Below are 16143 nucleotides of genomic sequence, written 5' to 3'. Positions count from 1 at the left end.
GTGCTTGATGTGTATGCCTAGAAGTGGAATTGCTGGATCATATGGTAATTTTGTTTGACTTTTTGAGGAACTGCCAAACTTTCTGTGGCATTCTGTACCATTTTCCATTACTGCCAACAATGCACAAGGCTTCCAGTTTCTCTACATCCTTGCCAACACCTGTTATTTTTTTTGGTAATATTTGATTGTGGTAAAATACATGTATCATAAAATTTACCGTCTTAACCATTTTAAATGACTAATTTCACTTAGCATAATATCCTCCAGTTCCATCCACATTGTTGCAAATGGCAGGATTTCATTCTTTCTCATTGCCAGGTAGAGGTCCACTGTATATATAAACCACACCTTCTTTATCCATTCATCAGTTGATGGGCATTTAGGCTCTTTCCATAATTTGGCTCTTGTTGAAAGCACTGCTGTAAACTTTGGGGGCTCTGTGAATCTGCACTCCTGTATCCTTTGGATAAATTCCTAGCCATGCTATTGCTGGGTCGTAGGGTAGTTCTATTTTTGATTTTTTGAGGAACCTCCACACTGTTTTCCAGAGTGCCTGCACCAGTTTGCACTCCCACCAACAGTGCGAGAGGGTTCCTGTTTCTCCAGATCCTCGCCAGCATCTCATTTCCTGAGTTGTTAATTTTAGCCACTCTGACTGGTGTGAGGTGGTATCTCAGTGGAGTTTTGATTTGTCTTTCCCTGATGATGAGTGACGTTGAACATCTTTTCATGTGTCAGTTGGCCTTCTGGATGTCCTCTTTGGAGAAGTTTCTGTTCATGTCTTCTGCCCATTTCTTCACTGGATTATTTTTTTTTTTTAGGTGTTCAGTTGGTAAGTTCTTTATAGATTTTGGATACTAGCCCTTTATCTGATATGTCATTTGCAACTATCTTTTCCCATTCCATTGGTTACCTTATAGTTTTGTTGATTGTTTCCTTTGCAGTGCATAAGCTTTTTTACCTTGATGAGGTCCCAATAGTTCATTTTTGCTTTTAATTCCCTTGCCTTTAGAGATGTGTCAAGCAAGAAATTCTGCAGCTGAGGTCAAAGAGGTTGTCGCCTGCTTTCTCCTCTAGGGTTTTGATGGTTTCCTGTCTCACATTCAGATCCTTCATCCATTTTGAGTTTATTTTTGGGTATGGTGTGAGAAAATGATCTGGTTTCATTCTTCTGCATGTTGCTGTCCAGTTCTCCCAGCTCCATCTGTTAAGGAGACTGTCTTTTTTCCATTGGATACTCTTTCCTGCTTTGTCAAAAATTAGTTGGCCATACATTTGTGGGTCCAGTTCTGGGTTTTCTATTCTATTCCATTGGTCTGTTTGTTTATGTGCCAACACCATACTGTTTTGATGATTACAGCTTTGTAGTATAGGCTGAAGTCTGGGATTGTGATGCCTCCCACTTTGGTTTTCTTTTTTAACATAACTTTGGCTCTTCGGGGTCTTTTGTGATTCCATACAAATTTTAGGATTGTTTGTTCTACCTTTGAGAAGAGTGTCTGTGCAATTTTGATTGGGATTGCATTGGACGTGTAGATTGCTTTGGGTAGAATTGACATCTTAACAATATTTGTTTTTACAATCCATGATCATGGAATGTTTTACCATTTCTTTACGTCTTCAGTCTCCTTCATAAGTTTTCTATAGTTTCCAGCATACAGATCTTTTACATCTTTGGTTAGGTTTATTCCTAGGTATTTTATTGGTTCTTGGTGCAGTTGTAAATCGGATGATTCCTTGATTTCTCTTTCTGTTGCTTCATTATTGGTGTATAGAAATGGAATCAATTTCTGTACACTGATTTTATATCCTGCGCATTGAAGGTTGATTCCACCTTTTAGCTGTTGTGAATAATGCTGGTATGAACGTGAATGTACAAATCTTTCTTTGAGACCCTGCCTTCAGTTCTTTGGGGGTATATACTGAGAAGTGGAATTGCTGGATTACAGACTCATTCTGTATTATTAATTACAGTATTACTCATTCTGTAATACTAATACTGATTAGTATTTGGAGGAGGTAGCAAACGGTTGGTTTCCCATAGTGGGTGTACGATTTTACACCGAGTGTCCCAGGAGGTCCAGTCTCTCTCTGCATCCTCACCAACACTCATTATTTTCTGGTGTAGCCAACCTAACGAGTGTGAGGTTATGTCTCATTGTGGCTTTAATTTGCATTTCTCTGATGATTAGTGATGTTGAGCACCTTTTCATGTGCTTTTTGCCCATTTATGTATCTTCCGTAGAGAAATGTCTACTTTTTTAAAAAAAATGTATATTTTCTCTCACTCTGTAGGCTGTGTTTTCACTTTGTTGACTATGTCCTTTGCACAGTTTTTAATTTTGTTGTGGTGCAGTTTATTTTTTCTTCTGTTGTTTGTGCTTTTGGTGTCACAGCTAAGAATTCATTGCCAAATCCAATGTCCAGAACTTTTCCCCTATGTTTTACAGTTTTGGCTGTTAGAGAATTTTAATCGTGACATTCTAAACATTTTAAGAATTTCTTTTGTGACAGACTGCGTCAAATTCCTCTTCATCTTATGCAGTATCCAGCCCGAGCCATAAAGGTTCTCTTGGCAGGGTTTAAACCTCCCTCACAAGATCCAGGAAAGACCAGAATTCCATACTGTCCCAGATGGAGTATGGAAGCGCTGTGGGCGATGATGGACTGTCTGCAAGGGAAGCAGCTGTATGCGTCTTCCGTGGTAACTATCTGTCTTCACTAGCCAAAACCTCCTTGAAGCTATTTCCAGGATCCCTATTAACTTTCTAAAGTGCTTGTTTTGTTTTTTAATGTTTATTTTTGAGACAGAGTGTGAGAGGGGGAGGGGCAGAGAGAGAGGGAGACACAGAATCTGAAGCAGCTCCAGGCCCTGAGCTAGCCGTCAGCACAGAGCCCGACGAGGGGCTCGAACCCATGAACCGTGAGATCATGACCTGAGCCAAACTCGGGCACTTAACCGACTTGAGTCACCCAGGCGCCCCTAAAGTGCTTTCTATCTATGCGACTCTAGGTACAAAAAAAGTGTTTTAAAGCATATAAAGCTGTAAATATTACAAAATTAATTTTAAGGTTTGTTAAAATTGTTTTAGTTTATATTTAGCAAACATTATAAATATCACAGATGTAATCAGTAAGATGAAAGTGATCAAGATGAATATCCTGTAGTCAGAGAACTCATAAGTCATTGAAGGTAATGAAACATTTATAAACCATTAATAATTATGACGTAGAATGACATACGGTCTGTCATATAAAAGAAGTATAGGTAACTTGGGGATGTGGTGTATTAAGGATTATTTCGAGGGCACCTGGGTGGCATAGTTGGTTAAGCGTGACTTGTGATTTCGGCTCAAAGTCATGATCCTGAGGTTGAGGAGTTCAAGCCCCACATGGGGCTCCACACTGTCAGTGTGGTGCCTGCTTGGGATTCTCTCCCTCCTCTTTCTGCCCCTCCCCTGCTCGTGTGCTCTCTCAAAATAAATAGAAACTTTTAAAAAAGGATTATTTCCATCTAAAGAGATTAGGATATATATGGTATTTGAGCTCATCCTTAGTAGGCATTCAAATAGTAAGTAACAGTAATAATAAAGTAAAAATAATAGGTCTGGGAAGTGACATTGTGCTGCATCCTAAAAGTAGGAAAGACAAGAATAGAATTCTGGTTGAAGCCATGGAAAGGACTGATATGTGCTAATTTTGAATTTAATGCAGTGGAAGCTACTACCAGAAGGTTCAAATAAACACAGCACTCACATTCCATACATAGCACACACAGGGGAATATACAACACACATTACACTTATATAAAATAAATGGCAAAGACACCCATACACCACATACCACACAAGAAAACACACATCCTAGAATACATACCAAAGACCTTTTACACAGACCTCCACACATCATAAAAAACCACTCAGAGCACACATATACCACACAAGACACATTGCACACCCACTTGAAATATACACAAGAATTACACAAACAAAACACACAAGACACACAAATACCACAAATAGCATGCATACCACATACATCCCACACAACAAGAATACCATTCACACACACGTTCACCAGAGACGCCAAACATAACCAGCACATGAACAACTCAAAAACACCAAACACTTAACACAGACACCACACATACACCACCAGTAACCTGCATCGCATATACAGCACTCACACCCCACACATAATACAGAGAAATACACAACACACACTACAGAGAAAACACACAAAATATATTGCAACCAAATTACCCAAACACCATATACTCCTTCAGTACACACCAACCAAATACATCACTCAGCATTCAAACATCACACCCACAACACATTTATACTATGAACTGCACACACAACCCATTCATCACATATGTACCACACTATACATACACCACACATAAATACCATACACCCAATACTTACCCTACATATAACACAAACACCACACATATATCACACAAAAAACATCACACACACATGCCACACATACCTGACACAGTACACATATACCACACACACAATCACATACATAACACACACTAAACATAGCACACATATGCCACAAAAAAGCCCAGATATACAACATACATTACAGAAATATCAATCACACACCATACATACACCACATAGGTACCACACATAACCAACACAACACTGGATGGAACACACACACCACTCACAACAGACACCAGCATAAACCACACACTAAGGCAGCACACAAAACAACACATACAACACATAGGAAATATAAACACATACTGCACTTGACACACACTATTTACACACCACACATACCAAATACCTGCCATGCAAACATACCACCCAACACTTAAACATCATGCACACCACTCATATACTGCACACACAAGTATATACCACATACACATTTGATACACCATGCAGTATCTCACACATAATGCACACACATTACACACAACACATACACTACAAACACACCATGCACCAGTCAGAACCACTCACACTGCTCATATACCAGACACACAGAGCATATATACCACACAGTCCATACACACAGCATAAACATCACATCCTCCAAATATACAGCACATACTGGGGCGCCTGGGTGGCTCAGTCGGTTAAGCATCCGACTTTGGCTCAGGTCATGATCTCATGGTTCGTGAGTTCGAGCCCCACGTCGGGCTCTGTGCTGACAGCTCAGAGCCTGGAGCCTGCTTCAAATTCTGTATCTCCCTTGGTCTCTGACCCTCCCCTACTCATGCTGTCTCTCTCTCAGAAATAAATAAAAACATTAAAAAATATATATATACAGCACACACAAACTACATATAACCCACATATAACACAAAAAGCCACACCAAAATATACCACACACATACCAACAGAACACATAAACCATACACACACATGTACCACAACACACACACCACACCTATATCATGCATATAACACCTTAATGGGAAAAAAAAGGTTCAAATAATAAAGTCCAGATCATGTTTAATGTAAAAATGCTTTGTTTAGAGGATTAACATGCCATAAAGGGGTGGCCCATAGGGAGAATCTGGCCTGAACCTGTTTTACTTAGTGCAGTGTTTAAAATTGGAAAATTTTATCCCCCCAAATTCTGTGTTTCTAACTTCTGATTAAATATGATAAATTCCAGGAATCCTGGGTCCTTTCCAAAATGGCACTCAGCTGGAGTGGTGTAGCAACAACCCCTTTGAATGGAAATAACTCTCTTTAATTCAGCCTAGTCCAGCCTATTCAGGGTTTGGGGATTCCTGATGTACTGGCTCTGACCAGAATGAGCTCTTAATGAAACAACTAGAAAGTATGTTTTGAAAACCTCTAGAGGTACATACCATGCTTCTGTGTGCGCAGAGTAGTGTAAATAGCTTATGTACAGTTCCTCTCAGGAAGCCAGTGGAAACACAGTAAGTATTCTTACAGATAAACATATTTATTGACCTCCATGAATAATACTCAAAATTTGGTCAGTTTATACATAAAGGTATATGGGTAGAATATAAATGAATTTTAATAGGGATGGAGTGTTATAGCCCATTGGCTCAATCTAGGTAAACTTTTGGAAAGGCTTAAACTTTAAATACAATATAAGAATGGAAAGGATGGGATTTAATAGGAAACCATCACAAATACCTTTTTGAAGAATAAATTATTAATAAACTTGGAGAATGCCTTTTCCTTCCTGTTTATAGTCCAGATGTAGGAGAGAAAAACCAGCAAAGACATTATTATATTTTCCTGATAACTATCTTTTAATTTTAGGCTCAGGCACCAGAGCAAATAGTGACATTATATCAAGATGAACAGTATCCAGTTCATATGTCATTGGTAGAAATGGGGCTTGCAGACCGAGATGAGTGATGTAAGTTTCAGGACTTCTTGTTTACCCTTATGACCAGCATAAGGCTTGTAATTAATATTGTGCAGATTAATACTACACTGCCCATGAAAGCATCTTTGGACTCTCCTTGATGTCTCAAAGAATAACCGCAAAGCTCAACAGGACTCTCATCCAGACTTCTTCGTATGCCCTTTGCACCTGTTGAGTACCGGAACCAGAGAGGGTCTGCGTGCATAAGAATGCTTGGATGGCGATCAGGACACTCAGAGTACCAGACAGTTGTTGGGGACGGGCACGCAAGGACAGGGCATGCACAGAACACTGCCGAGCAGTCCAGGTCCTCATAAAGCTGCTGAAGTACTTGGGTAGCCAGCTGTGTATTCATCCACATAAATGTAACAAGCGATTCAGTAACTGGTTTGAACATTAAATGAAGCAAAGGTTCTATATAACATGCATTTTGTTTTTCAGGCCCGGGGGACAGCATCTACAGCGGCCCAGAAGAAGGTTTTCTGTTACATGTAGGCCGTTTTCTTGACTTGTTCTGCAGTTGTGCTGGCCTTTTTTTTTTTTCCTCTTACATGTTAAAATATTAGGAGTTGTTCGAAAAAATCGTTAATAAATATTTGCTTTCAAGTATTTTCTAGTTTTACAATAATTTCAAAATCAAGTATTTTAGGCACATAAAAATAGTTTGTTTTTTATAACGAATATATATTCGGTTTAAGCAAGACCTTCTTAGAACAGCTGGAGGCTCCTATAGTGACCGTCCCCCCATCATCCACTTCCCTGAAGACGTGCACACTATTGTGAATCTGGTGTTTATTGTTCTTACATTCTTATTTTACTGCATATGAATGCATCCATAAGCAAGACACAGTACTGCTGTGTATATTTTTTAATGCATGCACTATCGCATCTTTAATTTTCTCACTAGCACTGTTATCCATGTTGGTATTCAGAGCTCCATTTCATTCACTTTTACTCTTCTGTCTGTGCACATAATTCTGTTGCTAGATATTTAGGTTGTTGCCAGTTTTTTCTCAGTTACAAATATGTGTACATGTTATTGGTTTTCTAGTATATACACTTTGTAGTGGAAATTACTAGGTCATGAGGGAATTATTTTCCAGAAGGGGGTTTACTCCATTTTCTACCACCAGTAGTCTGAGTCCCTTGGCAACATGTGGTGTGATCAGTATATGATACTAGTATAAAAAGGGATCTTATTATTTCAGTAAGCATTCACTGGTTTAGCAGTTACTTGTTTGCTTTTTCATATCCTTTGTCCATTTTTGTGTTGTTTGTAATCATCAGTAGGAATTCTTTACATATTCTGGATATTAATCCTTTGTCAAGTAGATATATCTTCTAGTCTATGGCTTATCTTTTATCCTTTTTTGTGATACCTTTGGACACATTTTTCATACGTCTACGTCAAAGTTTCCACTGTGCTTCATTTAAAAATCCTTCTCTATCCTGAGATAATATATGTAACTCTTTGTTTTCTTTGAGAAGTTTGCAACTTTTTTCATATGTCAGTTCGTAAATCACCTGGAATTGATACATTTAGCTTCTTAAAAAACCACATCACTGCTAATATGACTGTAGTAACTACAGCAACCTGTACGTACACGTAAAGTCACACAGGTGCCTTGCCCTTCCTTCAAGGACATCTTGCTTCTGTCAGCCTACAGGTTTATGGGTTATAACATCAGGGCACTGGTAGTTGATCAGTTAACACGAGCTGGTTATTTTTCACACACCCTCCCTCCTCACGTGTCCCGTTTTGACCACTTACACACCCTCACTGTAACTTTCCTCCTGTGAGTATCTGCTCACACAATGAACTCTTCTACCTGTGTTGTTGTTTGACCTGTTTGTATTTATTCACGGTTTTAACTTCCCATTCTATTATAATTTAAGAACCTCTATAGTAGATAAAATGCTTTGATTATAGTAGATATAATGCTTTAATTTTAGTACTAATTGAACACCGTATATTCTGACTGCAGACGTTCTCTTATTCCCTGAGTAAAATTTCTGTGCAAGTCCTTGTTCTATGGCTGATGTGCTCATGAAAAATCTGTGCTATTGTAAGTGGCTCATTATTTTTACAGTCTCTTTCCTTAGTGAATTAAAAATGAAAGCTGTTCTTGTACATTTCAAAGAATATAAGAAGCTCTGATGTTTTATTTTATAATCCAAACATAATCTTTCCCACTTCTATATAAATTAAACCAGAGAATCCACAAGAAATGTACATTTTTTGACAAGAAAATCAAGTTAGTGTTATTTCATGATTAGTTACATACAAGATCATTACAATTTTGTATCCATTAGAACATTACCATCCTTGTCTTTAACTCTTACTCGGCCAGATGTGTACTTTGTTTCTTGATGACCATTTGTATATACAGTTTTAACAGTGCCATCTGGATATTCCCGTCTCTTGAACTGAGCAGTGTGAAGTTCTCTCTGGCCATTATTAAACTCTATGATTTTGTTGCCATCTCTGTAAATTTAAGATAGAATTTAATTTCTTTATATTAAATATATAACAGGAAAATGATCTAAAAGTGGCTTTTTGATTCTGACAGTTCTCTCTCTGAGTCTCCTGTGGTCCTTTCCTTGCACAATATACCTTCTTTGCAAATTCTTTCCATCCTGTTTCTACCGCAGGCTGCTAGTTCCAAAGATCAAATTAGCACTTAAATGTGCCCATGAAAAGTGGGGCACCTGGGTGGCTCAGTCGGGTAAGTGTTGGACTTCAGATAAGGTCATATCTCATGGCTCGTGGGTTCGAGCCCCGCCTCGGGCTCTGTGCTGACAGCTCAGAGCCTGGAGCCTGCTTGTGATTCTGTGTCTTTCTCTCTACCCCTCTCCAGCTCACGTTCCGTCTCTCTCTCAAAAATAAACATTAAAAAAAAATGTGCCCATGAAAAGTTTTTAATAAATTTATATAGTGAAACTACAAAATGCTTAGGTTTGTTTTTTTAACTTTACACGTATTTTGCATCTAAGATAAATTGGGCATTGTATTAAAATACAGCTTTCAGTTTTGACCTTTATTTTTTTCCCTAAGTTATTAGCAGGCCTTGCTCTTTATCAGGTTGGAGTAAAGAGTTTATGTTCCCGGGAAGGGAAAGGGTCAGACTTGACTGTTCAGAAGCCGTGACACCAAAGAAGCAGTTAATCCCAAGTGGACTGCTCGATGTGCACGCAGGACATCCAAACTGAACCCCTAAATACAAGTATGATGCACTGTCAGAAACAGAGCTAGGTTTACAGATTGTGAATTACCACTTCACGCGGTGGTTCTTGGTTACTTCTCAGATTTATGTGAATGTAATAGCTTTGTGCCACACTTAAGTGTTAGACTTAAAAGTCATTTTGAGAGCCCCTGCTTCATCACATGCGGCCCTGAGACTTCATTAGAAACGCAAACAACTGGCATGTGGCCCAGCATTCTGCAACGGAGCCACCACTTCAGGGTTTTTTATTTCTTTACTGTTTATTCAGTTTTGAGAGACAGAGTGCGAGTGGGGGAGGGGCAGAGGGAGACCAGAATTCGAAGCAGCTCCAGGCTCTGAGCTGTCAGCACGGAGCCCAATACGAACATGGCTCAAACCCACGAGCTGTGAGATCATGACCTGAGCCGAAGTCAGCCATTAAACTGACTAATACGCAGTGAAGTTGAAGAACCATGGCTAGAAATCAAAAATGAACTAATATAATAATCCTGAATGAACTAATATCTGGGATTTGCTGGAGTTTAGATGAAAAAAGACAGACTGGCCATGAGTTAACAATTGTTGGAGGAGGGAGAGAGAAGTACATGGAGGTTTTCATATTATTTTCTCCTCTTACTATAGAAAATTTCAAACATGAGAGTTAAAAAAAAGATGGAAAAGTTTCTGAAATTGTTCAGAGTATAATGTACGGATAAGATTTATGGCAAATTTTAGAAGAGATTGGTATTTGAGCAGCAGAGAACGTTTCAAACCGTATTCAGGGCGAACCCTACCATGACCATAAGAAGTTCCTACATTATCTGAATTAGTGTTTAGCTTTATTTTTCTTCTTTTTTGCTAACCGTGTATCACCGAATTCAAGTTAGATAAACGCACACACGTCCTAGGAGAGGAGGGTGTAAAGTGGGACAGCGGGCCCGACAAACCTGCGTGGTGGTACGAGAAACGGTGCTGCGGACTGAAGTCACTACGCAGAATTCTCTAACTTCAAGAGATGGAACACTCAGAAGGAGAAAGAGGTTTTATTTTGAAAAATGGAGTCAGGGAGGCCAAGGAATAAAATGCTAGTCAAGCTAGGACAAGGAGATCCAGCAAATCAAAATAGGAGCCAGAGAAGAGAGACACCGTCTAATTCAAATACTGTTGCCACTGCTTGGTTGTTCTTAAAATCTGACCAGGCAGCCTTCCTTCTTTGTGTCTTATTCACTATTTTCAAGTTTCACCAGATTCATTTCTCTACAGAAACCTGCCATTCCCCTTTCGTGATGTGCTATACAGACTTCCTTTAAGTTTCTATAGAATATAGATTAGAACCTATACATCTCTAACTAACTAGTTCTAAACTCCAAACGCTGAAAACTCTTCACCTGCTCTCAAAGTGTGTATCTGTGCTCGGTGCTAAACTCACATACATTCTGAATGACTTTAAAATTTCACTTGGAAATAGAAGTTGAAAATTGGCAAATCTAGAAGCGAATTTAACAGGTATCTTACCTTTGTACTCTTACGATTGTACCATCTGGAAAAATGCTTTCTTCTTGTCCGTCAGGAAATAGGTTTTTGATTGTCTGGTCAGGAAACGTGATTTCTTTTCTCCCATCTGGAAAGTGTTTTTCTGTTTAAAAAAGATTTTTTTTCCTATTTTTTTAAAAAAGTTTATTCATTTTTGAGAGAGAGCGAGAGCATGAGCGGAGAAAGGGCAGAGAGAACGGGGGACAGAGGATCCAAAGCCAGCTCTGTGGTAACAGCAGCGAGCCTGATACAGGGCTCAAAATCACAAACTGAGATCACGGCCTGAGCCAACGTCAGACACTCAACCAACTCAGTTACAAAGGCGCCCCTTATTTTTTAAAAAAAGGGAAACTATTTTATTAGGAGAGGGCAGAGCAGGTTTTTACCTATTTGTCCACTTGAGAAATGTAAGACTTCTAGTCCTTCTGGGTAAGTAGTGTGAGTGGTCTGGGCAGATGCGTAGTAGTAGATCTGTAAAGACACAAAGTCAGTATGCCTTTTCTCTAGAGATGTTTAAGCCATGGAGAAAAACACGTCTGTGGAAACCTACCACTCTCTGATCTGGCATGACTTGCTTCACATCACCATTAAAGAAAGTGACGGTGACAGTCTTCCCATCCGCACTCACTTCTTTTCGAGTTCCATTTGGAAACAACAGAACATGGCACCCATTCTTATAAACCTTTTCTATCTATAAAAAGAAACAAGATGATCAATGGGAGAGACTTCCTTCTGAGACCATATGACAAAAATGTCCGTAACTCTTTTCCAAATTGCCTACTTTGGAGTCGTTCATAATATAAGCAACATTGTCACAAAAGGAGAAAAGTTAATAAACTCCCAAGTATCAACACCCCACCATTCTTCTGTCACCTATTCTACCAAAACAAACCCATTTTTTGCTGAGTTCTCTTTTTTAGAGTATTGGACTGTACAGAATATTAGTGTCAGGTTTACAACATGGTGGTTTTACAAGTCTATTCATTCTGTTCTGCTCACTGTAAGTGTGGCTTTCCCATCTGTCACCAAACCGCACTACTCCAATGCCATCACCTGTACTTACTCCCCGTGATGCACCTTTCATCCCCATGACTGACTCCTCCCATAACTGGAAACCTGTACCTCCTATTCCCCTTGACACATTTTGTCCGTTCCCACCCCCTTCCCTCTGGCAACCATCAGTTTATTCTCAGTATTTACTGGCCTGAATCTGCTTTTGGCTTAATTTTTTAGATTCCACATAAGTGAAATCATGTGGTACTTAGTCTGACCTATACCAGTAGTCGCAAATGGCAAGATCACATCTTTTCTTAATGGCTAGTATTCCTGTGTACACACACACACACACACACACACACACACACACACACACCTTATCCATTAATGTACACTTAGTTTGCTTCTATAAATTGGCCATTGTAAACAATGCTGCAATAAACATACGGGCACATGTATCTTTTGAAATTTGTGTCTTTGTTTTCTTTGGGTAAATACCCAGTAGTGGCATTACTGGATCATACAGTAGTTCTGTTTTATATATATATATATTTTAATGTTTTTTATTTATTTCTAGGAGACAGAGAGAGAGACAGTGTGAGCAGGGGAGGGTCAGAGAGAGAGGGAGTCACAGACTGAAACAGGCTCCAGGCTCTGAGCTGGCAGTCAGCACAGAGCCCGACGCGGGGCTCGAACCCACGAACCGCGAGATCATGACCTAAGTGAAAGTCGGATGCTTAACCGACTAAGCCACCCAGGCGCCCCAACGGTAGTTCTGTTTTAAACTTTTTTAGGAACCTCCATACTGCTTCCAGTGACTGCACCACTTTGCATTCCCATCAACAGCGTACAAGGGTTCCTTTTTCCCCACATCCTCATCAACGCTTTGTCTTTTTTTAGTTTAGCCATTCTGACAGGTTTAAAGTGATAGCTCACTGTGGTTTTGATTTGCATTTCCCTGATGATGAGTGATGTTGAGATCTTTTCATGTGTCTGCTGGTCATCTGTATGTCGTCTTTGGAAAAATATGTTCACATCCTCTGCCCATGTTTTAACTGGATTATTTGTTGTTTGGATGTTGAGTCGTGTAAGTTCTTCATATATGCTTGATATTAACACCTTATCAGATATATAATTTGCAAGTATCTTCTCCCATTCAATACACTGCCCTTTGTTTTGTTGCTGGTTCCCTTTCTGTGTGCAAAAGCTTTTTATTTTGGTGCAGTCCCAAAAGTTTATTTTTGCTTTTGTTTCTCTTAGGAGACATATCTGGAAAAATGCAATGTCCAATGTGAAGAAAAGTACTGCCTGTGTTCTCTTCTAGATCTTTTATGGTGTTAGGTCTCAAATGTAGGTCTTTAATCCATTTTGACTTTGTTTTTGTGTGTGGTATAAAAAGTGGCCCAGTTTCCTTCTTTTGCTGGTAGCTGTCCAGTTTTCCTGGACATTTATTGAAGAGACTGTCTTTTCCCCACTGGATATTCTGGCCCCATTTGTCATAGATTAACTGACTATACAGGCATCGGTTTATTTCTGCGCTGTCTGTTCTGTCCCATTGATCTAGGTGTCTATTTTTGTACCAGCATCATACTGGTTCCTTACTATAGCTTTGTAGTGTGTCTTGAACATTGTTTCTTAAGACTGCTTTGGGTATTCAGGGTCTTTTGTGGTTCCATACAAATTTTAGTATTCTAGTTTTGCAAAAAATGCTGTTGGTATTTTGATAGGGACGGCACTGAATCTGCAGGCTGCTTTGGGCAGTACAGACATTTTAATAATAATCTTCCAATCCATGAGAATGTAGTATCTTTCCATTTGTTTGTGTCATTTTCAGTTTCATTTTTGCGGAGTTTATTTTTATTTTTTTTTTACAAATAGTTTATTCTCAAGTTGGTTTCCATATAACACCCCGTGCTCATCCCCACAAGTGCCCTCCTCCATGCCCATCACCCCCCTCCACCCCCATCAGCCCTCAGTTTGTTCTCAGCATTCAAGAGTCTCTCATGGTTTGCCTCTCTCCCTTTCCCCCACTATTTCCCTCCTTCTTCTCCCCCTTGGTCCTCCGTTAAGTTCCTCCTAATCCTCCTATACTATAGGTAGCTCTTCACCTGTAAAACCAGTTGACCTAAGAATGGGTTTTAACATAACCAAATCATTGCTGCCCCTAACATTCTGTAATTCCTTTATCATATTGTAACCATCCATGTTTTCTCCGAATGCACAAAAAAGGCTTTTTACAGTTTATTTGAATCAAGATCAAAACAGGGTCCATATACAACACTTGATATATACGTCTTAAATCTCAGCCTTTTAACAGTCCCTGCCCTGCCCATTTTTAATGACAGTTACTTATTAAAGGAACTGGGTCATTAACCATGTAAAATTTCCCACATTCTGAATTTGGTTGACTGCTTTCCCATTATGGTGTCATCTAACATGTTCTCATATACCCTTATACTTCCTGGGGAAAAAACCAGGAGTCACATCTAGAGGTGTGATTAAATTCTGGCTGAATTATTTGGACAAGAACACTTTCTAGGAACTGTTGAGAGCTGCTTATAGCTACAGTCCCCTGCTGTCCTCATGAACTCAGGATCAGCTGAGTTAACATTAGATCTGCCACGAAGCCCCATCAACCTCTCCTCTATGGGTTCAGTGGTTATTCAGGACTACTGCCTCGGTCCTGTATTTCAATTAGAGATTGCAAAGTGATGATTCTTGAGTTTTCTCATTCCTTTTCCATTTATTAACTGGAATTCTTCTAAAAAAAAAAAATTTCCTGTACAAACTCTGCTTTAGTATAATAAATTGTTGGTGGGAAAGTCTAATTACTTTCTTTGACTGTTATTTTGTCCTTCTTCACTCCTCAAGACTACCAGTGAATTTTGGCCTTATCATTTCCATTAAAATGGGTCAAACTAAGGTATTCAGAAAAGTAAATTTTCTGTAAACCTGAGGAAAAACTACCTCATTCCCTTCCTGCTAACAAACCTCTTCATGTCCCCTTTCCCTTTTCATTCTTACTCCTAGCTGGACCCCTCAGCCAGGCAACTCCCTGCTCAAAACCTTTCCTCGGCACAAGAATAACACTGTGCAGCTAGCGATGGATGGAAAGGCTGCAGGAAGCGTAAGGCCTAGAACAGAGGCTTTTAAAAAGTACCCAGGATTCCAAAGGCTTTTTAGCCATGTTTAGAGAAACAGAGTTGAAACAAAGAACTGTACTCCCTCCTTCGCCGTGCCCCTGAACTAGAAAGGGCAGCTGAATGTCTGTGGGGGTCCAAAGACTCACGCTGAGGCCCTCCCCCAAGGAACTGAAGTTCTGAGGCCCGAGTGCTCTTAAAGAGCAATTATTTTAGAATCTTAAGTGTTCCAAGTCTACTTTAACCTAAATTTATTTCTTATAATATTCATTATTTAAAAAAATGTTTCACCTTTCCATCAAGATGACTGATTTCTTCCTGGATTTCTTCTTTTTCCTCCTTTTTGTCATCTTCTTTATATTCAGGCTCTGACAGGTGCACTGATTCCGGGGGCTCCCTGGGTGACGCCGTCTGTAAGGACAAGAGGCTCTCTTTAATCTGTCATAAAGGTCAGATAATAAGGTTTCAAGCAGCTAAAACTCATATTTAATTCCAAATGCCAGATTCTCCTATTACAGGATTCGATGGCTAGCATTTGGTGTTATGTAAAAAACATTTACAATGTTAAGTAAAACCCTTTTTTATAAATGGTTTAGAAACTTAAGTCAGTTAACTAAGCAATTTCAAGTCTCAGGAATCTGTTTAAATATAGAAAAAGATATTTACTTGTCCCTTATCCGAACTGCCTAAATCACAAGTAGGCACAGGCTTGGATCTTCGAAATGGATTACCTGTTAGAATATAATTGTCGAAGTTAGTTTTCATATTTAATTGAAAGTTTTAAATTTACTTAATACTGTGGTGAAACATTTCCTTAGTTCATATCCTTTTGTGAACTACTATCCTTTACCCATTAGCTAAGAAGTCTTAATATTTTTCTTTACTAA

The 16143-nt window shown here is 39.2% G+C and overlaps 2 protein-coding genes across 5 annotated transcripts in view; one reads left to right on the top strand and one right to left on the bottom strand.

Moving 5' to 3' along the window:
* RNF17 (ring finger protein 17) overlaps positions 1-6993 on the top strand; it is a 117561-nt gene extending 110568 nt beyond the window's left edge. Inside the window, exons 35-37 of the mRNA XM_077774698.1 lie at positions 2515-2704; positions 6276-6375; positions 6826-6993. Coding sequence (XP_077630824.1) covers positions 2515-2704; positions 6276-6374 — 289 coding nt within the window. The 3' untranslated portion in view covers position 6375; positions 6826-6993. The remainder of the gene's footprint in view (positions 1-2514; positions 2705-6275; positions 6376-6825) is intronic.
* The window catches only part of CPAP (centrosome assembly and centriole elongation protein), a 68252-nt gene continuing 59013 nt past the window's right edge, over positions 6905-16143 (bottom strand). For 3 of the 4 annotated variants that reach the window (XM_077774733.1, XM_077774732.1, XM_077774735.1), the window contains 6 exons: positions 15923-15987; positions 15548-15667; positions 11671-11811; positions 11507-11591; positions 11103-11223; positions 6905-8869 (listed from right to left, as the gene is read on the bottom strand). In XM_077774733.1, the coding sequence (XP_077630859.1) occupies positions 8677-8869; positions 11103-11223; positions 11507-11591; positions 11671-11811; positions 15548-15667; positions 15923-15987 (725 nt within the window). In that variant the 3' untranslated portion in view covers positions 6905-8676. The remainder of the gene's footprint in view (positions 8870-11102; positions 11224-11506; positions 11592-11670; positions 11812-15547; positions 15668-15922; positions 15988-16143) is intronic. The other variant, XM_077774734.1, reaches the window with a different exon arrangement.

This window comes from Crocuta crocuta, unplaced genomic scaffold, assembly GCF_008692635.1.
Source record: "Crocuta crocuta isolate KB4526 unplaced genomic scaffold, BGI_CrCroc_1.0 scaffold277, whole genome shotgun sequence".
In the NCBI taxonomy this organism is placed as follows: domain Eukaryota; kingdom Metazoa; phylum Chordata; class Mammalia; order Carnivora; family Hyaenidae; genus Crocuta; species Crocuta crocuta.
The sequence above is the reverse complement of the archived record's forward strand: the minus strand, read 5'-3'. Positions and strand labels throughout refer to the sequence as shown.